This window comes from Vulpes vulpes, chromosome 1, assembly GCF_048418805.1.
Source record: "Vulpes vulpes isolate BD-2025 chromosome 1, VulVul3, whole genome shotgun sequence".
Taxonomy (NCBI): domain Eukaryota; kingdom Metazoa; phylum Chordata; class Mammalia; order Carnivora; family Canidae; genus Vulpes; species Vulpes vulpes.
In genome coordinates, this window is record NC_132780.1 from 152173369 (window position 1) to 152199616 (window position 26248).

The following is a 26248-nucleotide window of genomic DNA, read 5'->3' on the forward strand; positions in this document are numbered from 1 at the left end:
TGCATAATTTTAAACTTATATCATCCACTCACATACAGTATAACACTGTTATTAATAAAAATCCAATTTTGGAAAAGAGAACATTTATGAGAGTCACTATTTTATGAACATCTACTGATATTTAAAGTTTTAAATAAAGGTTTTCAAAAAGAAAAGCTTAAGAGAATATTAATCTTGGCTCTTCTTTTAGATCAACATAAGTGATAAAGAAAGATACTTCATTTGAACATATTTCTATATTATTTAAAATGAATAATGCAAGAAAAACCATCCAGTCATAGGAGTTCAGATTCAGTAACAACAGTTCTAAAGGCCCCCACTGCCTCACAACCATAATTAAAAACTAGCAAGACTAACCAATATCCTCCAAACTGAGCCATTAAACACCCAGGAACTTAATTCCTTGTATAGAATACACCAATCTTTCTCCTAATGATTCTCTTATTGATAAAATCATGAAGAATATGCAGATCACAGTTTGAGAGACAGAAAGAAACAGAGAACCTAGATGCAAAAGTTCTCCAACAAGATTCAGAGAATATTAATGTTTATTGTATAAATTTGAGAATAACATTAGCACATTCATTAATGGGAAAGCCAGTTCTCATGGTCATTCAATGTAGCTACCAAAATAATTTTTCACTATCTAAAGGAAACAATAGTATTAATCAATTTTTATTTTTTATTCATTTTTCTTAGCTCCTTTCACAATGACACTTCAGTTAAAATAGGTAACATCTGAAATAAGTAACATAGAGGGTAGAAAAAGGAATTTGAAAGACAAAGAAATTGGGTACCATCAGTATTTCTTTGAAAGCCCTCTGCATTATCCGGGCTTTCAAAAAAAAAAGAAAAAAGGTAAAAAAAAAAAAAAAAGTAGTACACCTCCTCAGTAAACCAAGGGAGATGGTAGAGAGGCCATTGCCAATGAGATCAAGTTATCTTCTATTACAGAGAGAGAATCAACCATTTTTTTGATTTTCACATCTTGACTTTATTAACACAATATTGGTCAATGTATTAGCCACAATTATAATGCAAGACACATGCATATAGTTCTGGTTTTAAAATCTGAACTTGAATCATAAATTGGAATCCATGTTGATTTTATTTGGCTCCATTCATTTTGCCAGGGCACTACACCCTTTGCAGAAAACACAAGTTGTATGTGAGCAATGACTATAAACAAAGGGCTTGTAGTCTACTTGAAAACACAACCTTTTATAAACATACTAACTAGAAAATAACATAAAGCCATATAAATTTTATAGTAACATTATAAAACATAAGCATACTCTAAAACATAAAGCAAAATGAAAATAACTTAGTTCTATGTAGAAAGAACATAGAATAATATTAATTATATTCTTCCAAAGCAGAAAATGCATATTTTAAATGCAATCAATTAAGATCCTATTGTTCCAAATAAAGGCTTCCATTTCAATAGACCACAGTTTGACATGAAACCATCTGTAATCAACTCCCATTCCAATACACATATGTACAAATTCACTATAGGTTTAGATTAAGTTCTGAATTTAAATAAAACCTATCTGTAAAATCTTATCAGATACAAGACGGCCATATATTATTCTATGCTGAAGCTGTACAGCTGTGGCCATGCAGTGTCCTTTGGCCCCAAGAATCTCTAACAGGGTCATACAATTGCCCATGATACTATCAGACCTGAGAAGCTGAATTTCTTGCTGCACACTGTCCTTTATGGCTTAGAGTTTCATCACTATTCAAGTCTCTATGCCCTCAAACAATCTATGATATTAGTACAAATCAGTTACAGATATGCTGTCTCTACTCCTATTTCTGAAGCCAATTCCAGTGCCAGAAAAGCTACATCCTCACTGTGTGGGCAAACGGAGTTATGTCCAGGCACAGGCACCCAAATCTCCACTTACCAGAAGCCCTTAGGAGAGCCCTCCTCCCCCACCCCAGTTCATTCCCTGGATCTGATCTGACATTCTATTGCCTAAATAATACTGATACTGAGCTTGGTCTCTATTAGGACATAGCCCCAAATCTTGTTATTTCAGCATATCACATAAAGTATTTGGGGGAAGATTCTAGATTTGGGGAAAAAAATCCTTTCCTATTGCCTTAACATGTTAGTAAAACATTAAAATATATTTCAGATTTATGAAGTCATATATTCTATGTCTAATTATGCCAAAAACTATTGCTTATTTTAAAAATGTCAACCACAAACACATAAAACTACATAATATAAAAAAATAATGCAAAGCTGATTTATAAAAGTAAATCTCGGCAAAACTAATATAATACCATGGGCATGCATGGAAAAAAAGACTGTTGATAAAGAAATTAACCAGAACTGAAATCACTAAGAGCTATATTAATTAATAAAATTCTCCTAGATTTTATTTTCCTGGGCTCCCATTTATGAAAGTTTTCATAAACTTTGCCAATTTTACTCTAGCAGAAGTATTATTCGAAACCATTTGAAATTTACCAGTTTGTCAATCCGAAGCATTTAGTGACAATTACTTCATACGGCAAATGTTTTCCAAGCAAACTATTTTATATTTCACTTTTGGTCTGTGTGGTTTTGGGTTCAGGCAACTGTGAAAATGTATAAATAAAGACAGTAACAAGCCTTTTATTGGTAAGAGTAAAGGGGTATATTTCCCTCGCTTCTGTGATTTCAGTTTGGATTTGAGAAAGAGCAGAAAGTCAACTGGAAAATCCTGCATAATATTGTGGTGAAAAAAACGTTGACATAAAAAATGTTCTATAATCTTCTCTGTAACCATTAACCATTGATGTGTAACAAAAAGTCATTAAGAATAGAAATACATAATTTAGACTAAAGGGTTTGGCCCCTATTTCCTAAAGACCACGTTGTAATGAAGGAAATGTGTCCAAAGATAAAAAATATCACTTGAAAAAAAAATATCACTTGATACTTTCTCACATCCAATGAATTCAGTTATCTCACCCCTGAAATCAGAGCAACTTTGATCCAATCCGCTTGTAAGTAATGCAATATTTTCGACATTCTAAAGACAAATCTAACCCATTAATAGTATTTTTATATCAAAATTTTTAACATTTCCATACAGTGGTAGAGATATTTAATATGCAGTTATCAAAATATCAGATATCAAATATCAGAAGGTTATGTTTTCTATCATATCAGGAAGTGGTTTGTTTGTTCCTAAAGATTCATGAAGAAAAAGCACTGATATGTTGATAGCACTGTTCTTATTAGCTACAAAAATTACAACTATTATTATAATGATCATTAATAAAAAGCCCAGTGGAAGCAGTTACAAATTTAGACACTGAAGTCATCACAATTCTTTAAGAAAAATATAACCCAAAGTTTCAAATATATTTTCAGTTGAACCCAATGTTTTCAATCCTTTTTAAAAATTCCACACTAAACTGACAGATCATTATGAATGATGTGTAAAAGATTACTGTGGTAAGAGAACACTAAAGAGAAGTAACTCACAACCATAGCTGCCAAACCTAAAACAAACTAATATATAAGTACTTGCAATAAACCCATAATATGGAAATCACCAGCTTTACTATTCTTTTTAATACTTTAACACAGTTTTACTACTCTCTTTAATCTTTAAGAGGGAAAAAGTAATCTGAGTAACATTGGATGAATTTATTTTCTCTAGCCTACATATCAGTATCCACATGGGACTGGACCCAAACAAAGTACCAAAAGGTAAGTAATTTCAATAGAAAATGCTTTGGTAAATATTTCTGGACTACTCATGTTTGTACACAACATAAAATATTATGTCGGACATCAGAAATTACAGAAAGAGACCAGGAGTATCATCAGAAGGAAAAGCTGTCTTGAAGCCCTTACAAATTTGCTTCATGTTACTGGCATTTATCTTCAGCATCTAAAAGCATTTCAACATTTTTAAAGGCCAAAAGATATTCTAAACAATTTTATCATAGTAAAAGTATTATTTTTCAAGACAAAACAAAAAAAGACAAATATTTAGCAAATTAAAATAACATACCTGAAAACCCAAAAGAGGAGAGGGGAGGACAAAGTTTAGTGACCCAGGGATGGTCTCTGCACTACCACATGATGGGAAAGTCATGGAATTACCCTGAACCCAGGAATCCAGACAATAATCTGCCCCTTTCCGTTGGCAAATGACATCATGCTTGTAAAATATATTAGGGAGTTAAAAGGAATGTATGCATATAGTCACATGTAAAACTGAAAACCAACTCCATCTGAAAGAAGTCCTAAAATGACAACCCTAGGGCTACTCTAAAATGAGTTCTGATCCTCTGAGAACCTAAAAAATACAGACTATACTTTTTGGTGCATAGAATGTCACTGTATAACTCAAAATAAGCTGTGAATTTCTCATGAAAGAGAAAAATGAAAATGAATTTTTCCAAAGACCTTTACAATCAACTGAGTTGATGAGTATAATTTATACACCATTTTCCAGAGAAATCTGAATTACTTTTTAAAAAAATTTTATCTATGATAGAAGTCACCAAAAATTTTTTTAAAACACCAAATCAAAGGTGAAACCAGTCTGATGAAGAAAACAATGAATTTCTAACCTTAATTACACTGAAAACTAAACTGATTATTTGAAAATATCTAATTTGTTATCTATGTGTCTTTTATTTATAACCTATTTTTAAACACGTATATACTGTTATATCTAAATCATATTTATTGTGCAACTCAGCCCATTGTGAATTTTTGTTTATATAACGTATATCCCCCTTTTCCTATTGAAAACTGATATGATATACTAATAAGCATTCACTAAAAGAAAAAAACCTAAAACCTATGGGGAGCCTGGATGGCTCAGCTGGGTAGGCATCTCTTAATTTTGTCTCAGGTCATGATCTCAGGGTCCTGAGACTGAGCTCCACATCAGGCTCCCCCACTCAGTAAGAGGTATGCTTGAGATTCTCTCACTCTGCTCCTACCCCCATTCTCACACACTTGCTCTCTAAAATAAATTTTAAAATCTTTATAAAAATACAAAAAAAACTAAAACAAAAAGAAGTATACTGCAACCTCACAGCTATGACCTCAAAGGGTAACACATTTGCTTAATTTTCATGCCTTGTAGGTTAATCTCACAGATAGTTTTTCACACATTGTTAAAGATACCCTGTTAGATGAAGGCATCAAGTCGTCCCGTTAGGGATGAACAATACTGTGTTTAAGAAGCAACTTCTTTGATAAGAAAAAGCACAGGTAGGGGCACGTGAGTGGCTCAGTAGTTGATCAAAATAGAATATGAAGGTAGTAGACAAAAGTTACCTACTTGAAAACAATTGATTTTAGTGACATTGATAAATGAAAATGGAATTATTATCTTAATAGCTACCTTATTATTCTTTAAGGCTATATGTGCTTTAATATCTTTCTCTGGCTAAATCAACTAACTTCAATATTGCCACGAGTGATAATAAAAGTTATATTTCCAATTAGATTCAATGTTCTTGGTGTTTTAAAATATTTTATTATTTTTTGACAAATTCGGAAGCAAATCTATCCTGGAAAACTAAAGTACATCTACAAACATTTGAACAAGTTGTTTATATGAAGATTGGTAAGTCCTCACTAACATAGGAATTTGAGCTTAAACTTGTTTTGTTACATCTAAAATGAAATTTTTAGGTTATTGATTTTCCTAGAAATGTCTTTGAAAATGTATGTATATAGTGTTTTAAAAAACAATTTTTAGATGTGATGTATTACTGTTTTTATTTTAGAAAACTTATCTTCTATTACTTCCGTTAAGGAAATGGTAAGGTTAATCTCATCAAATGCCAAATTCCTGGAATTTTTTTTAAGATTTTATTTATTGATTCATGACAGACAGAGGGACAGAGACATAGGCAGACGGAGAAGCGGTCTCCCTGCAAGGAGCCCGATGCAGTACTTGGTACCAGGTCCTCAGGATCATGCCCTGAGCCAAAGGCAGATAGATGCTCAACCATTGAGCCATCCAGGCATCCCAGGAAACCGAATTTTAATAATCATCTCTGGTGATTATGGTTAAGGTACTCTGGATCAGAGCTGAAGAAATACTGCTCTCTATATAGTAAAAACAAAAATTCTTGAACATTACTTATACTGGGGTGCAAAGCTACGAAAGTCATCAAGAAGCTTTTTATTTATGATTATCTACCAATTAAATTTTCATATAATCCATTTTATGTCTCTTTGCTCAAAAACAACTATACATTATTTCCCCCCCCCCCCAATTTTTAACCCTTCATCAAAAGTCTTAATACTCAGGATTTTATGATTAACTTCACTTTAATGGCATTTGAGAGTCTTGATCTACCACAGGTTTTTTTTATATAAACCTTTGTGGAGTATGTTTATTGAGTAAATTTTCTATTTCTCCTACCTACAGAGAAACTATTGTATATAAAACCACCTGGTACAATATTGTACCTTCTATGATTGCTCAGCAAATATTAGCACCTAAATCCACATCGCAAAAAGAATCTGCAACAATCCTAGAGCTCTCTAATGGTGGTTTCCCTTTTGTGTGATTAGTCATTCCATCATAAAATACATTGTTCCAAAGTTCTTCATATTTCACCAAACTCCATCAATTAAGTGTACTCTTTTTATGTAGAATGCAGAAGGAAGAAAATTCTACCACAACAAATAAATTATTCATGGTTTTTATAACCAAATCATCATAAAACTCCTTTGCCCTGATTTAATTTTATTATTAGTTCATCAAATTACTTTTTATACTTCACTTGCAAGAAAGAGACTGAAAATGCCTAGTCCCTATGTTCTAATAAAACTATTAAAGTAAATTTATATTCCAATCTTATTCGATCATTTCCAGTGGATTGAATTCATCATGAACCATTAGAATTACACATGACTTCTAGAATGTATTCATAAATACTAGTCTCTCGATTCATACTCTCTTTCGTTAAAACATACTTGAGTTTTTTTTCCCCTATGAGCAAGAAATGTGTATCTATGCCAAAAGATTTTCAAAGCCAGAATCTTTTAAAGAACCAAAATTAAAACAGCAAAGCAGCTATGACTTAACTAAGCATATCTGTTTGAAACAATAGAACACTTCAGTATTCAAAATTATGAAAATCATTTTTATAAACCATCTGAAAATACTGGCAATCAATTACCTACTTATTAGATGTTTAACTGATTATCAAAAATAAAAATGCACATTGGAATAAACAAATATTTTTGAGCACTCTTTCTCAGATATTTCCCATATGTATTTTTAACAACACCCTAACATATTAAGAACATAAACAGTTTTCTGATGTTCTCAGAGGCATGAAACATTTGTCTAGTGTTCAGTGTGGTAACCACACTCAAGTATTTTTAAAATATTTCTCAAAAATATTAAAAAAATAAGAGCTCATTAGAATGAAATAATCTAGTTACTAAAGTGTGCTTTTCCAGATCACATAAAAAAATATATTAGTTTCCACACTTGTGAAAATAGAACAAATGGAAAACGTTCTCATTTCATCTGCTAAAAAAATAGCATTTATATGGTTCATGAATCCAGTATTAAAATAAATATGCCTTGTCTTGAATAACACTGTTAATTCTGTATTTTCATGCTTTGCAAATGGAGAATGTATTTGGACTAATTCAAAAGTATCATCTGATACCTTACAACAATGATAAAAAGTACACAAAACAACCCCAGTCCTGTATGACTAAAGAACATAATTTTAAAGTCAAAGTCTTGGAAGCTTTGAAATCTAGACTAAATATCCTGTATAGATGGTGATGTAAGTTTCCTTTCACCCATTCTCTTCAAAAGAAAGGTACATGTAATCAATCCCCATGTCAGTGAGAATACTGAGCCTATGTAAGCAACATGAGATTCTATTTACCCACAGATTATGTTACCCATTCTGAGAACTAACCATGCATCATTTCATATGTTCAATTACATTCATCGCTCTTGTCATTTCAGAGTTCAGTAAAGCCCTTTTTTGAGTTATAAGGACATGAATAAATGAGAAAGACTGAAATAAATGCATTTTAATGCTTATCAATAATTTTACAATGAATATATTTAAGAGATTTCTTCAAAACAACCAGAAAAAATGATCAGTACCATAGACACAGAGCCTCCAAATATAAAATCTGCAATGTTGTTTTATGAAGTTTTTTGATGGTGGTCTCGTTCACTCTGCCAATGAAATCATTTGTAAGGAAAGAATTAAATGGATCCTTTGATAAATCTGGTGGGATTTTATTAACTAACTTATACAGATAATGGGCCAACATTTGCCTTTTATGTTTAAACAAAAAGATATAATAGTTTCATAGTCATTACAAGGCCAAAAGTCATATTTTGGGAAATCAAAATGTTGCAGATATTGCTTACAAATTCAATCATTTCTGCAGATAAATCAGATATGTATATGATTTAATTTAGATAAAACCTATTTCAAAATGCATCCTAAGAGTTACTCTCAATCAAGTTTTAAAACATAACCCTGGAGTTAGCAGGGAATTATTAAAATAATAAATACAACTGAATTTTTCAAACATTCTAAGTTGTTTTATGTGAGCTGCCTTCACACTAAGAAATGCCAAGTGAAATTCTTAGGAGACATCAGGTTAAGGTTGTTTCACTCAACACATACCAAGGGTGTGCCACTCCTTGTGCCTGAAAGAAGAGTGGGGGGGAAAAATGTCACAAATCTGTAGAAAAGATCTCAAAAAGTTTGCCACTCAATTGCAAATCAAAGAGGAACAATGACAGAATTTGTTTTTTTCCCCCTTACTTCTCAATGTAAGTAAAAAGTACAGTCAGGTAGGTAAATAAGGTTACTTCCCCATTACTAGTAAAATAAAGTGAATTATTCCACATGGGAAACCACCATAGTCTTTCAACATTAGCTTTCCTCAAGAATTTCATGGATATCTTTGGCATATAAGCATAAAAATGACATGTCAAATAATGACACCAGAGAGATTGATTAAACAATAGACCTACTTGTCTCTTAAGTACATGATGACTTGGACCAGTTCAGCAGCTAACATTACACCATAGACAAAAGCAAAACATGTGGTTTAGCAAGAATTTGAAAGACATGAGGAAAGGAAACAAAAGCCTCTATAAGCCAATGTTCTCAAATATAGTACAGTGATCCCCACATCTTCATTCCTACAAAAACGATACCTCAAACATTTCCAGAATACAAAGGCTTAACACATCCTTATTTAAAAACATGTGCTCACCTCCATAGGTCCAGAAAATGTATCATCCTTTCTCTCATCCTCATGGAGCTTCAGGGATCTTGGCTCAAAGAATGGAATCCAGACTCTGCCTACACTATCTTCACCATGAGCCACCTGGGGCTGGCTGATCAGGAGAGAACTAGCAACCAAGTGGCTCAGACTGAGCAAAAATGTTATGCTAAATACAGCATGTCACCAGGATTGAGCACCAGGACAAGAATAGCTATGAAGAAGAAGCAGTGGAAACACTGATACTGCAGATAATTTGGCCAGCAATAACTGGCTATGGCAAAGTAGCTGGTCAACATGGTAATCTGACCTAAAAGCTCACTTGATCAAATATGCATATTTCCAGTTTTTATCTTTCAACAACTGGTGAATTTTGGTGTGCTACTGCCCTGTCACCTATCCACCTAACTGCTCAAGACAACATCAGTTATGAGACGTTAGAAAAACATATTTCCAACAACTGAAGATTCCTTGAAGTAATCTGATTGTTCTTTATTCCTTGGCACAAAAACAAAAATATAGTCTGACAAGCTCAAGATCTTTTTTAAAAAAGAAACACTATAAAACAGTCAAATCCACCCCTATTTTTTTTAATGTGTTACAAAAACAATGGCATGCTCAGGGGAGAAAATAAAATACAGATAAGCAAAAATAGAACATAACAGACATCAGAAACCAACCTGGGGATAAAATAAGCAAAGTAACCAAAAGATGATTAAACCATATGTTTACCATGTAGATTATTCCTTTAGATATACACATCCATAAAGTATCACATTTTAAAACAATGTTTAAATATGTACACATTTTATACAGTTTGTATACATAATACATTTAGTACAGACATTAAAATTGTTTCAAATTTGCATGATGATGAAGAGTACAGAGAAGGCATATGGGCTAGAAGTTACTAAACAGAATGACCCAAAAATGCAGAAAAATGAGAAGTGGAAGAAGTGAGTTTTTAAATACACATGAGAGGATAACAAAATTTATGAATCAGAAAATGGTGGTGGCAGAGGAGCTTGCTTTTAGCCAAATCATCATTTAAACTTATTTACGTGCTTTAATCCCACATGTTTTTGATCAATACGGGTGCTGTCAAGTGTTTGCTAGGTATCAGTATGTGCTCACATGCCTTTTTACATGGGTCCATTTCACAAATGATTGTTAAAGGTTATACCAGATGAAAACCCCAGTGTACTAGTTTCCTGTGGCTTCTGTAAAAAATCACCACAAACTTGGTTATTTAAAACACCACCATTTTATTATCTCGCGGTTCTGGAGGCCAGAAGTCTGAAGTCTGGATCTTGATAGGGTTGCACTCCCCCATAGAGGCTCTAAGGGAGAATCCATTCCTTGTCTCTTCCAACTCGTAGCTGCTAGCACTCCTTCACTCGGGGCTGCATCGCTCCAATATTGGCCACCATGTTCTCACCACTACCTCTGAGTAACTTCAGATCTGTTCTTAGGGCCACCCCTCCGATAACCCAGGATAATTTCCTCAATAAAATACCCTAATTTAATCACATCTGCAAAGACCCTTTATTAAAATAGGATAACATTTATAGGTTTCAGGCATTAGAGTCTGATGATCTTTAATTGGGGGGAGTATTTTTCAACCTACTAGCCCTAATATTCACAAAATTCTCTTAAAATTTCCTTGAATCTGACCCACTATTTCTTATGAGAATTTTATTAGTCTCCATTTTTATGTGTCTATTCTTCACTAATAACCCAAAGCATAGGCTACCTATATAAATGCCTTTGTTATTAGCTAGTTATGTTCCATTTGAAAATATCTTAGGATCACCCCACCCCCACCCTAAAGTGATTCTTCTTGCTCTCTGTCTGGCTTATTGCATGGTTTTCCTGTGTAATCATTCACACAATAGGTCTTTGAAAATCAACTTCTTTCATCTTAAGTGCCACATCCAATTAATCCTCAAGCTCTGCTGGTCCCCCTTCAGTTCATTTCAAATCAGTCCTACTCACCCCCCCCCCCCCCCCCCCAACTAATGCTCCTGGCCTCATTGTAACTGCAGGGGATAGAGTTCAGCTAGATGCTGCCAGGCTCTATTCTCTACCTTGGGCTCACCCTTATCCAATCTCTATTCTGCAGTCACAGTGATCTTTGTAAAACTTTCTGAATCTGATCAACTCACTCACCTACTTGAAACCTTTGTAAAGGTCCATTATTCTCAGATTTAAATTTCAGTGGCCCAGACAGGTGAGGCCCTTTTGAACGTGGTGCTACCTACGCCCACAACCTCATCTTATATTTCTATTCCATTGTTTCCGTGTCTCCTAGGCAGCCTGAACTTGTGTCAGCTTTTTCTAAAGTATCATGATTTCTTTTAATTCTACATTTTGGAACATACTACAGGTTTCTGCCTTGCCAGGCCAAACAACCAGCCAATTCCTATTGATATTCCAGAATTTAGCTAAGAGGGCACCTTGTTTAGGAATGTATCCTTACACACTTTAAACAAGTGAACTGTGCAGTATGTGTACTATATCTCAATAATGCTATCATTAAAAAGTAAAGAAGAGGGATGCCAGGGTGGCTCAGCAGTTGAGCGTCTGCCTTGGGTTCAGGGCATGATCCCAGGTCAGGAGATCGAGTCCCACATCAGGCTCCCCACAGGGAGCCTGTTTCTCTTTCTGCCTATGTCTCTGCCTGTGTGTGTGTGTGTGTGTGTGTGTGTGTGTCTTGAATGCATGAATGAATGAATGAATGAATGAAATCTTAAAAAAAAAAAAGAAAAGAATGAATGGGGCTCAGTGATGGTCCCAAACTCATTTAGTATTATACACATATTCTACAACTTCACCAGATCCCCTGTGCCCACCTCCCTAATACTTCTACTACACAGTAATGTCCTGGCTCATGTGACTGACTGACTGAAGGCAAGACGATGACAAATTCACCTTCACATTCTCCTTGAGTAGTATCATGTCTGGTGCAGTGCAGATACTCAGTCAAGGTTTGTTGAGTGAATGACAAGATTACATAATCCTTCAACACAGTATTACATGGTTGAAAGCAATTATAATAAGTCCAGCAAGTATGGGTTTAAAGTCACCTGGATTGAAGTTAGGTATATATAATTTGAGGCTTAGAAAGTAAATTACTTTTGGGACTAAATTACTATTGGATTGACCAATACTTGCCTTTAAAATTCAAAGTATAGGCACTGGAATACAATTGCACTTTAGACAATATAATCATTTCCCAATGAAATACAGTGTTTGTCCTCAATTTGAGTTCCAGCAGTTTGTGTTCATATTTATCAATCTGCTTACAGGGATGAATCATCATCCAGCTGTTATAAGCTGTGTTTAGTTAGCTTTAAAGCATTTTTCTAAGAGCTTCTGTCCTTCTAATTTAAGCTCCATTAATTTTTTTTGGCTGCCACATTATAGAACAAATAAAGTAAACATGTCCTTTTTAGTGGGGCCAACTCATTCATTATAAATGCTTATAAACAGCATCCACATGCAATGGAAGAGTATTCATTTCTTTGTGTCACTAAATACATAGACTTTCTCTTCTTTTCCTGTTTTCAAAGCTCTTCCACAAATAGTAAAGATCAATCTTCACAGGATGTTACTTCTGACAACCAAGTTTTCATTAATGGCCGAAAGAAGAGAATAATTTGTAATTCTGTTCCTTATTGTAAAAGAATACAGATCAGAAGAACTCTATCCAGATAATGTGGGCCAATTTTAGATGCTCAATCTGTTAAATGCTTTCCTAAGAGAGTATGTCTTCTGGCAGAGGAAACCTGGCTTCCCCTCCAGCGGTTGGCAGGAAAGGGAAACAGGGAGAGAAGAGGCAAGGGTCCCATTCTTGCCTTCCTTGATCTAGTGGGATGGAGTAGGAAAGAGTCTGAAGAGTTTCTCTTGGTAACTCCCAGTTTACTACCTGACTGGTTCAAAAGAGATTATATTCTAAATACCTCCACCATCCCACTACAGTTCTTTTCCCAAGTACCTTGCTTGCATTTTTTAGAACTCTTGTGATTTAGCTTTTGTTTCTTTATCCTTTTACTGTCTCTCTCCCCGGCGAGGGTTATAAGCCTCCATGGGCAGTCCCTGGTGTTTCTCTCTCATCAAGCCCAAAGACTTACACATTCTGGGAATGCAGTGAATGTTGGAAGGGAGCAAAGACAGAAAAGGTTGAAACTGGAAGGGTCACACTGCCTGAGATGGAAATTTATGCTAGAACAAAAGCTCTAGATAGGTCAATCTTGAGTAAAGTGGGAGCAGGAAGAATAGGAGAAAACACAAATCAGCCTCTGCTTCTAGCTGTGGTAAGGAATAGGCAGCCTTGGGAGAGCTAAACAGACCCTGAAGTGCTCCTAATTCACTACTTATTCTATTTGGTTTAATTAACAGAATTGCAAAAATATTATTTTTAAAGTAAATATATGCTGCTCATGTTGCATTATGATGGTTCATGTAGACTTGCTGGTCAGTCTGCCCTTTCTAACATTCTTTCTGTGAGAGAATGAGTCACAAACTCCAAATAACTGATTCACCAAGATTTAGAACATAATCAACTCAAATTATAACCTGGTTTTCATTTCAATTGCCTCTTATTTCCCTCTTCTTTACCTTTTCAACTTCCTCGTTCTCTCACTTCTCCATCTTCCCTCCCTGTCCCTGTGTTCATGTACGTGCACACACATGTGCTTGCATGCACACACACACACACCTTATATTCTCTCTGAAGAACATAAACAAACATACCCAGTCTCATATCTAACCAAGTCTTATAATTCTTCCTTAATAATAAAATTTGTGATTCAGATATACTGAGTTCACACTCCAGTCCAATTCACATCTGAGCTGAGGCCTGATTTGCCCCGTCTGTCAAAATAGCCAGCTCATTAGTGTCCTGATTCCAGTCTCTTCTCCTTTCAATCCATCCTGCATATACCAGAAGTTCAAAACTGCCTCTAAGGCACTACTCAGCATCATGTTAATCGTTTTTTTTTCTCATATCACTTCCATGGCAAGTGAATAAAGTAATTTCTTTTTTTAATTTTTATTTATTTATGATAGTCACACAGAGAGAGAACGAGAGAGAGGCAGAGACACAGGCAGAGGGAGGCAGGCTCCATGCAGCGGGAGCCCGACGTGGGATTCGATCCTGGGTCTCCAGGATCGCGCCCTGGGCCAAAGGCAGGCACCAAACCGCTGCGCCACCCAGGGATCCCCGAATAAAGTAATTTCTGAAAAAATTCCTGAATTCACAGTCCAGGATCTCCATCTTCCCAACATCACTTCCTATCACTGCAGACTCAGGGCCGCATTCTAATCATTTCAATATTTCTTAGGCACACACTTAACCATCTGAACCTGTGTATCTTCACTCATATTCCTTTTCCATCTAGTCTTCCTTTCTTTCCCAGTCACTTTTATGATCAAATCTAGCCCCAAGTCCTTGGTAAAAATTTCTCCATCACCTCATGATACAAGATTCCCTTTCTATATTCCTTCAGTACTTAGGATACCTCCATGCATTTGTGCAATGTTTTAACAATTGTTTTTCATATATTTCCTATGTAAGCCTCATAACAACATAGTGAAATGGGTATTATAAGTATGTATACTTTAGAGACCAGGAAAAGGTTTCCAGAGATGTAAATACCCCATTTGGCATTTACCATAAATTGGCTCAGGTTAGTAATTATTTCCATCATTTTTCTGCTGTCTTCCAAACTAGATTATAAACTCCGGGAAGGCATTGGCTATGTAGAGAACTTGCCCCAGTGCATTATAATACACAAGATGAGAACTCAATAAACATTTGATTGAATGATTCTAACAGTAGTTCAAGCTATGCACCCCATTTAAGAAGCTTCAGTGCTTTCTCTCTTCCTCTTCTGTCCAGTATTTAGATTCTGAATACATACCTGAACACTCTGTGATAAGATGCAATATATCCTGGCTATTTTTAAATTTCTTAACCTAGTCATCCCCCAAACTGCAAATTCCCCTAAAAATAAGTTACTTTGATGACTAAAATGGGACTAGCTGGTATTTCAATGTTGACTAATGTTGGCCAACGTTAGCCAATGTTAGCCATGAGTGGTAGGAATAAAGGTGGAGAACTCTGTAAGTGAAGTTGAGTCATCTGGCACACTTGTTAAAAACACTTATATCCAGGATTCAGATCCAGTGCTTTCTCAATCATGTTTTCTTACTCAAATTTTTATTGAACACATGACCTCAGAGAGCATACTACAAAACAATGAACCAGTGACAAAGTGACACTGACTATAGGCTCAGCAACTGACCATACTGTCCATATTAACCATTTGTTTGTGTAGCCATGAGTACTCGTGATTGTAATCCATACTGTATATGACTTTTCCTGCTAGTGACATTCTTCTTGCTTTGTCAACAAAAGGATTAAATAAATATCTCATCGTTTTACAATGTTCCATAAAGAACTGCTACAACATCTAAGTCTGGAAGTCACTGAACAAGAACAGGGCACCTGACAGGAGTATTTAAATAGAGGATTCCAACACAGGAAAAGAACGTCATATTTTAGAACTGAATTCAGAAGGTACTCACAGGCTCTCCCCGTGATCCATCCTGACCTGGAGCACCTGGAGGTCCTGCTTCTCCCTTTTAAAGGTTAAAAAAGGGGGGTGGGGAGAGAAAGAGTTCCATTTTCAGGCATGCTTATAAAATAATAACATATAACATTAAATACTAAAGCACATTAGATATAAAAATTATTTCTAGATTATTAGTAATGATGTTAAACAGTTATAGGTGGAAACTGTACTTGTGAGTACAGCATAACATACAGAGTTGTTGAATCACTATGCTGTACACCTGAAATCATCTATAACACTTCAATAAAAAAATATAACATGGTATGCCAACTATACTTTAATAAAAAATAAATATTAAGTAAATTATAGAAAATAAAATTTTGAGTATCTATGAAAAATTCTAACAAGAGCACAGGATTTTTTTAGGTACAATTATAGATTTCTATTAACCAGTTAGGTTAAAGGCCTAAATAAAAGGAGAGCTATATCCTGTTTATGGATAGAAAAACTCAATCATAGTCTTGTAGCTATAAAGTCTTCATAGCACAAAGATGTTAGATGTCACCAAGGTAATCAAAGTTTCAAAAGAAATCCCAAGATGATTTTTGTTGTAGGATTTAAGTAGAAAAACAAATTACCCAATAGCCAAGATGATCTAAGAGAAAGCCAGGAGGGTGAAATCAATTTGTTCCTAAACACATATGCCTCTGTGAGAGTGAAAAGTGTACACCACCAACCCCAGGGAGAGAGAAAAGATCAGTGGAATATAAAAGGGAACCCAGGGATCCCTGGGTGGCGCAGCGGTTCGGCGCCTGCCTTTGGCCCAGGGCGCGATCCTGGAGACCCGGGATCGAATCCCACATCGGGCTCCCGGTGCATGGAGTCTGCTTCTCCCTCTGCCTGTGTCTCTGCCTCTCTCTCTCTCTCTGTGACTATCATAAATAAATAAAAAAATTAAAAAAAAACAAAAAAATTTTAAAAGGGAACCCAAAATTGCCTTCAATATATTCAGTATCTGGAAATGAGCTGTAACTGCAGCAAATGGTACTTGGACAATTAAATGTCATTAAAAAAAAAAAACTAATAATCACACACATGCATGCATAGAGGAAATGAAGACCAAGGCATGAAAAAGAAAACTTGAAATATTTTAGAGGAAGATATACAAACCATATTTATAATCTGGGAGCAGAGAAAAAATTTTAAAATAAAATGTAATAAAACAAACCATATTTTGGTTATCTGATTACACTAAAAATATAGTGCTTATCAAAAAATACTTTAAAAGTCTAAAGCAGACTGCAGGTTAGAATAATAAACTTGCAGGTGATAACAAAGGGTTAACAAAGTAGTATTTAGAATTTAAAAGCCTTCTAATATTCATAAAAGAAATAAAATATAAAAACAGAAAACATAAAATATATACGAAATTTAAAAATTCCTTCTGGATTATTGATTTTAACCCTTCCTGACATCAAGTAACTTATTATAAAATTCATAAAGTGACTATATCAATATCAAATCTATATATGGCAGCAGATAACTGAGTTAATTTATAAAGTAACTCTGGTACTATGCACTCACTCTTATGAGAGTAAGACATTACTTATCAAAAAAGTAAATAAATAAAATCTTAAAAAAAAAAAACTTCCTGGAGAAATTGTGGACTCCACTCCAGAGTTTCTGATTCAACAGGTGTGGGGCAGATGCCAGGAAGAATTGTGCTAAACAGAATGTAAAACTATATATAAGGGTATACGTCCCCTTCTTTATAAACACTAAAGCATATCAAAGGAGGAGGAACGTGATGTTTATTGTTTAATGCTGAATATCAAGGGGATAAAGGAAATGGGGGAAAATATTTATACAGCATTTGCTGTTGTAAAATCATGCATACCAGTTATCACAAGATAGAGGTGAATAATTTCTACCGAGAAAGTCTCCTCTTGACTGACTGAATGATGTTTCACTGGGAGATGAAGGATGATTTCTTTGGGGCTATTTACTAAAAAATAATTAAATGCAAAATACAAATAACCTGTGCAATTCATTATTGTGACCAGAACCTAAAATGATCATTTTATTGCTTTCATAACGTGGAGAACCTGGTACATGTCGATTTGTTTAGCTGGTGGAAAAAGGCATATAGCATGCCCCTAACTCTAATTTACCATTGTTGTAATTTATCCTATTATTAATTTCTTTCTTGATATAAAGGAATTGAAAAAATGTCATGCTAAAACATTATTTCTAAATCCAGTTTCTACAGCTAATGTCAAAGATGATTTATTCCACAAAAAGCAGCTATTTTTAAGAAGGAAATTTAACCAAAAACAGACGTGTAAAACTTGCATTGCATGTGTATTTCCTTTCATGCTATGGTCTCTAGTACTCACCCACAAAAAATTAAAAGAATGGAAAGTAATTTAGGTTGAGGTCATAGCAACCCTCAAAATCAGGTGGCTGACCATTAAAATATAACTTAATTTTGAGGAGGTTCCTTACTTTGTCGTTTAATACTTTATTTTGACTTTGAACTTACTACACAGTTTATTCTTAGTTCTTAAACAAATCTCTAGCATGCCAAAGGATATAAAGAAAAATGTAAGACTTAGGGAAGCTTCTGCCAGCTTACCAAATAAACAGACAAGAAGTTTGGGAGGAATCATACAGAGAGTGGAATCATACAAACTAGGCCTGGAATTCTAGCTCTGCCATGTAACTGACTGCATTTCTGGGTAAATTAGTTCACCTGTCTTAATGTGACCTCACTGTCTAAGTGACATTAATAGTCCCAACATGACAGATTTTTTTTAAGAAAATCAACTAAGAGGCTTTGTGAAAATGCCTTGCCATCTCTCTAGGCACAGAAGGGATGATTCATAAAAGTTAACTGCTCCACTGACACCAAATTTTGGAGTCTAGGGGCACCTGGGTGGCTGAGCCTCTGCCTTCAGCTCAGGGTGTGATCCCAGGGTCCTAGGATGGAGTCCTGAATTGGGCTCCCTGCAGGGAGCCTGCTTCTCCCTTTGCCTATGCCTTTGCCTCTGTGTGTGTCTCTCTCTCTGTGTCTCTCATGAATAAATAAATAAAATCTTCAAAAAAAAGTTTAGGTCTTAACAATCCTATGTCTTATGATTTGTTTTAGCCTGCATGATTTTCAAATAATATGGTATTTTTATATATCTACTGCTAGGGCTTAGCATTATTATTTTTAAAAATGAGTATCAAAATGTTACTAAACCTATCAATGAATAAAAATAGACTCAATCTTTTAAAAGAGAAAAATTTCAGATTTCTTTTAAAAGCAAAGACTAACTCTATGTCTGAGATAAGAGAAACAGCTAAAAATTACTGAAAAAGCAAAAGCAAACAATAGAAGAATGTGCAAAAGTTTAGCAAGCAAGTAAGAATAATCAAAAAGAAAAAAATGCAATTCTGATACATAAAAAGTAGATTTCCAGCTAAAATTATTAGGGGAGACAAAAAAGTGATAGTTGATAATGTCAAAAGCCACAATCCAAAATTAAGATGTAACATTACAAATATCTATGCAACAAATAAAGACTACATTCATGAAACAGAAGAATAGATGAAAATGACTAGAGGAAACAAATACCTCACTTTCTGTCCCAAAAAGGTAAAACAAAACAAAAATTAAGTATGCAGAATATTTAAAGAAGATATTCAATAAAGAAAATTTTACAAAAGAATATTGAGTTTCACATTCTCAAAATAGAGATTTACCTTCGTATATGACAGGAAACATCTGACAATTGACCATTTATAATAAATCCAAGAAAAATTGTAACAAATCCAATTAAGAAGAAATTAAACATAACACTGATATAGTACAGTAAAACCAGAAATTGACAACAGAATCAAAATAAAAGGATTTTAAACCTAAATTTTTTTAGACTTTCAAACAATTTCTAAGAGAAAATCAATATTATAGAATTTCTAAAAAATAATGTTAATGAAAACATAGCACATTAAAATAAAGGGAATAGGGATCCCTGGGTGGCTCAGTGGTTTAGCGCCTGCCTTTGGCCCAGGGCCTGATCCTAGAGACCCGGGATCGAGTCCCGCCTCGGGTTCCCAGCAGGAGCCTGCTTCTTCCTCTGCCTGTGTCTCTGTCTCTCTATGTCTATCATGAATGAATGAATGAATGAATGAATGAATGAATGAATGAATAAATAAATACATCTTTAAAAAAATAAAAAATAAAGGGACTACAATTGAAGCAATAATCAAAAAATATGTATAATTTAAATACTAAAAGCAAAAATTAGGCAAGAAAATAAATGAATTCAATAATCAATTGTAAAATCTAGAAAAAAACATGAGAAAAAAGTAGCATAGACAAAAATAAACACACCAAAAGTGGAAAATTAATGATTAAATTACAGTGTTGGATCTTTAAAAAAATAAATAAATAATAGAGAAGCCAAAATTTCATTTATAATCAAGCAAAAAACAAAAACAAAAAAAAAACTAGAACGCAAAAGCATAAATATCCTAAGAAACAACAAAGGGGGATTACTGAAACCAAGAAAACTTCTTAAAAACCATGAAAGGAATTTGCATAATTCTGTACAAGTCATTTGAAAAATCTAGATGAAATGGCTAATTTCCTAAGAGAATGAAATTTACTATTATGAGAAATAGAGTACTTAAGCCAATCAATTTCCACATAAGAAATAAGAGAAAGTTATCAAGAAACTATTCAACACAAAGAGCATAAGGCCCAGATGACAACAGAGAAGATGACGGAAAACTCTGCAGTGCAATGAATTCAATCATAACCACCAGTAATACATGATTATTACAAAATATATAATATCAAGAGTGAAAGAACATTAAAAATTCTACATTAACAGGACAAGAATATGGCACAAAAATAGGCAAATAGATCAATGTAACAGAACAGAAAGCCCAGAAATAAACCCATGTATATAGGGTCAATTAATCTTTGACAAGGCAGGAAAGAATATCCAATGGGAAAAAGACAGTCTCTTCAACAAATGGTGTTGGGAAAACTGGACAGCTACTAGCAAAGAATGAAACTAGACTGCTGACTTATACCAAACACAAAGATAAATTCAAAATGTGGTATTTGAAACTATAAAAATCCTAGAAAAGAGCACAGGCAGTAATTCCTCCAACATCAGCCATAAAAACTTTTTTCTAGATATGCCTCTTGAAGCAAGGGAAACAAAAGTAAGATAAACTATTGGGACTACATCAAAGTAAAAGGCTTCTGCACAACAAAAGAAACAATCAACAAAACTAAAAGACAACCTCCAAAATGGGAGAATATATTTGCAAGTAACGTTTCTAACAAAGGGTTAGTATCCAAAAAATGTAAAGAATGTATACAACTCCACAACCAAAAAAAAAGTAATCCAATTTAAAAATGGGCAGAAGACATGAACAGACATTTTCCCAGGAAGACTTATAGACAGCCAACAGATCCATGAAAAATGCTCATCATCACTTATCATCAGGGAATGCAAATCAAAACTACAATTAGATATCTTCTCATACCTGTCAGAATGGCTAAAATATAAAACACAAGAAACAAGTGTTGGAGAGGATGTGGATAAAAAGGAATCCTTATGCACTTTTGGTGGGAGCACAAACTGGTGCAGCCACGGTGGAAAACAGTATGGAGGTTCCTCAAAAGTTTAAAAATGGAACTATCCTATGATTCATAATTGCATTACTCAGTATTTACCCCAAGAATACAAAAATACTAATTAAAAGAGATACATGCACCCCTGTTTATTGTAACATTATTTACAATAGCCAAATTAAGAAAGTAGCCCAAGTATCCAACAATAGATGAATGGATAAAGATGTGATATACATACACCCCCTACTCACAAAAAATGTTATTCAGCCATAAAAAAGAATTAAATGTTGCCATTTTCAACAACATGGATGGAGCTACAAAGTACAATGCTAAGTGAAATAGACAAATACCATGTGATTTTACTCATATGTGTAATTTAACAAAGCAAATGAGCAAAGAGAAATAAAAGGGAGAGACAAACCAAGAAAAAAGACTCTTAACTATAGAGAACAAACTTATGGTTACCAGAGGGGAGGCCCATGGGGGGATGGATGAAATAGGTGATGAGGATTAAAGAGTACACTTTTCATAATGAACACTGAGTAAAGATAGAATTGTTGAATCACTATACTGTACACCTGAAACTAATGTAACACTGTATGATAACTACACTGGAATTAAAAATTTGAACATAACAAAATAAATAATTTTAAAAGGACAAGAATATAGCAGTGTTATACATAAAATATGCAAACAAACTGAAAATGAAATGAAATTAACAAATTCCTTGAAAGGTACAAATTACCAAAACTTACTCAAGAAGAGAAACTTAAAAGGCCCAATATTTAGTAAAGGGATTTCATCAGTAATTAGAATCTTCTTTACCCTTACAAAGCTCAAATCCAGATGGTTTCATTGGGAAATTCTACCAAACAAGGAAACGATGATACCATTTCTACACAAACTCTTTCAGAAAGAAAAGCTAGTATTACCCTGATACCAAAGCCATACAAAAAAATCACAAGAAAACTACTGACCACTATTTCATGAACACAGACATAAAAGTCCATAATAAAGTATTTCCTAATTGAATCCAGTAGTATATAATAATATAAAATAGCCAATTGGCATTTATCCCACTAATGCAAGATTAGTATAACAAACAAAAATCAATGTTATACATATTAATGAAAAAAGGGAGAAAAATAATACAAATCAATAAATGTAGAAAAATGTTTTTGACAAAATTCAACACCTAATTATAACTAAAGAGAAAAACTCTTAAAAGACTACAAATAAAAAGGAACTTCCTCAAGCTGGTGAAGGGTTTCTACATAAAACCAACTACTGACAGATACTGGTAAAAGACTACCTAACGTCAGAAAAAGGCAAAAATGTCCACGCTCAGTCCTTCAATACTGTATTGGAGGGCCTGTATAGTGAAATAAAATTACTAAAATAATTTTAAGTCATATAGATTAGAAGAAGAAAACTGTTTTTATTTCTAAACAATATGATCATTTATCTATGTAAAAAAAAATCTAAGGAATTTACAAAATAAGTTGCAGGAATCAATGAGTTTAGCAATATATTGTAAGATATATGATCAACATACCCAACTAATTCTATTTTCATATGCTGGCAACAAAAAATAAATAAATCTTGAAAAATCTATTCACAAGAGTATTTTTAAAATAAAATATTGGGGTACAAATTTAAAAGATACTTAAGATCTGTACACTGAAAACTACAAAACATTGCTGAGATAAATTAAAGAAAAATTATAATTGTAATGACATACTAGTTCATGGATTGGAAGACTTACTGTTACAACCATAACTCTCCTCAAATAAGTGTAAAGATATGTATATACTCTCCCTTCTAAGAGTTAAAACTTAATCACAGCCTTGCTGCCCCATCTTGAGTAGGAGCTGGACTTGGTAACCCAATTCCAAAAAATTAATGTGGAAGGGAAAAAGCAGTAACTTCATAGTGAAGAAACATGACAAATACTACCATAGCCAAATGATCAAAGTTAATATAATCAATGATTAATCATGTGGATAACAATACCCTCTCATATGAAATGGGCACTTAACCTTTGTGTTATCCCTCTCTCCCCACCAAAACAAAATAAAACAAAAACAAAAACCTGTAATTCCAGCCTAACATGAGGAAAACATCTGAAATACCCACATTGAGTAACATTGTACAAAATACCTAACCAAAGCTCTTCAAAACTGTCAAAGTCATGAAAAACACAAAACTGAAATTATCATAGATTGGAAGAGACTAAAGAGGCATAACAAAATAATGCTTTATGGTATATCCTCAATTAGATCATGCAGCAGACATTAGTGAAAAACTAATAAAATTGAAATAAAGTATGGAGTTCAATTTACAGCAATGTGTTGATACTGATTTCTTGGTTTTAACAAATGTGCCATAGTAATGTAAGGTGTTAACATCAGGAGAAACTGGGTAAACTATGTACGGGAACTCTGTGTACTCTATCTACAACTTTCCTGTAAATCTAAAATTATTTCAAACAAAAAAAAAAGTATACTTCATAAAACTCAGAAGACTTTTCTGTAAAATTTTTCAGGCTGACACTTCGGCTTATGTGGAATTTACATACACCTAGTATATTCATTACAATTTTAAAAAGAAAAACAAATTTAGATACCTACACTGTCAGATTTCAAGACTTTAAAGCTATGATAATCAAGACAGTGTGTTGTTGACAAAAGAACAGAAGTACAGATTAGTGGAGAGTCCAAAAAATAGTTTCACATGCATCAATCAAATCTTATTTGGCAAAAATGCTCATGTAATTCAATGGGAAATGATAGTCTTTTTAACAAATGATCCTGAAAGAAGTGGGTCTACTAATGAAAAAAAAAATCAATCTTGACTTTTTCCTCATGTTATACATAGAAATTAAAATCATCAAAATGAATCCTAGGCCTAAATTTAAAGCCTAAGATGATAAAATTTTAGAAAATATAATTTTCTAAGTTTAAGTGTTCAGAAAAATCCAATTCTTTTTCTTTTAGAAGAGAAAATCTTGTAACTTTAGGTTACGTAAATATTCTTAAATATTACACAAAAGGCATGAACCACAAAAAAACAAGAAATTGGACTTCATCCAGATTAAAAACTTTTCCCTATCAAAAGACACAACTAAGAAAGTGAAAAAACAATCTAAAAATGTCAAGGAAGTATTTTCAAATATATATCTGATAAAGGAGTTATATCCAAAATACATAAGGAAGTCTTACAACTCATTAATAAGAAGATAAAACCCCAAGTTTTAATAAATGGTCAAATGTTTATTGAATAGACATCTCACAAAATAAGATCAGACCAACGGGCCAACCAGCCCATAAAAAGATTGCCAGTCATCATGAAAATGTCAACTAAAACTCCATATTCAGAATGGGCAAGTCCACAGATAGAAAGTAGCCAGAATTGATGTTTCAAAAAGATCTAAAATATAGACAAATCCTTAGTTAACTAGACTAAGAAAAAAGAGAGAAGACATTATAATTGATGCCACAGAAATAAAAAAGATCACATGGGGCTGTTATGAATAACTACATGCCAACAAATTAGACAATCTAGAAGAAATGGATTAATTCCTAGAAACCTAAAACCTAACAATACTGAATTAAGAAGAAAGACAAAGCCTGAACAGACCAATAACTAAGAAGGAGATTCAATCAGTAATCAAAAATCTCCTAATAAAGAAAGTCCTCGGATAGACAGACTTTGCAGGTAAATTCTACTCATCATTTAAAGAAGAATTAATATGAGCTCTTCTTAAAATCTTCCAAAAAATAAAAGAGAGAACATTCCCCAAATCATTTTATGAGGCTAGTATCAGCCTGATACTAAAGCCAAACAAAACGCCACAAGGAAAGAAAACTGCAGGCCAATATCCTCAGTAAACATAAATGCAGAAGTCCTGAACAAATAGTACCAAACTGAATTCAACAACATATTGAAAGGATCGTACACCATAATCAAGTGGGATGTATCCCTGGGATGCAAAGATGGAAATATATGCAAATCAATGTGATATACCAGATTTATAGAAAAAAGATAAAAATCGCATGAACATCTCAGGAAATAAAGAAAAAAGATTTGACAAAACTCAACACCATTTCATGATTAAAACTCCAAAAAAAATATAGGTAGAGAAGGAATTTAACTCAACACAAGGATCACATAGATATGAAAAACCCACAGGGCACATCATATTTAGTAATGAAAAATTGAAAGCTCTTCCTTTAAGATCAAGAAAAAGACAAAGATGCTTTCTCTTGCCACTTCTTTCAACACAGTACTGGAAGTACTAGCCACAGAAATTAGACAAGAAAAAGAAACAAATAACATTCAAATTGTAAAGGAAGAAGTAAAACTGCTTGTAGATGTCATGAACTCATGTATGGAAAAACTTAAAGACTATCAAACCTAATAAATTCAGCAAAATTGCAGGATACAAAATCAACATACAAAAAATCAGTTGCATTTTTATACACTAACAGGAAACATAACAAAAAGGGAATTAAGAAAGCAACCATATTTATAATAGCATCAAAAATAACAAAAAATCTTGAAATAAACTAAACCAAGAAGGAGATTTATACACTAAAAACTACAAAACACTGATGAAAGAAATTGAAGACAACACAAATAAATGAAAAGCCATCCCAAATCCCTAGTTCATGGATTGGAACAATTTTTTGTTGTTAAAATGTCCACAATACCACAAATGACATACAGATTCAATGCAATTCCCATCAAATTCCCAATGGCATTTTT

At 33.6% G+C, this 26248-nt stretch overlaps 1 protein-coding gene across 2 annotated transcripts in view; it reads right to left on the reverse strand.

Annotated features, from left to right (window-relative positions):
• COL21A1 (collagen type XXI alpha 1 chain) overlaps positions 1-26248 on the reverse strand; it is a 167786-nt gene that overhangs the window by 21195 nt on the left and 120343 nt on the right. For both annotated transcript variants that reach the window (XM_072734442.1, XM_072734439.1), the window contains one exon: positions 15860-15913. In XM_072734442.1, coding sequence (XP_072590543.1) covers positions 15860-15913 — 54 coding nt within the window. The remainder of the gene's footprint in view (positions 1-15859; positions 15914-26248) is intronic.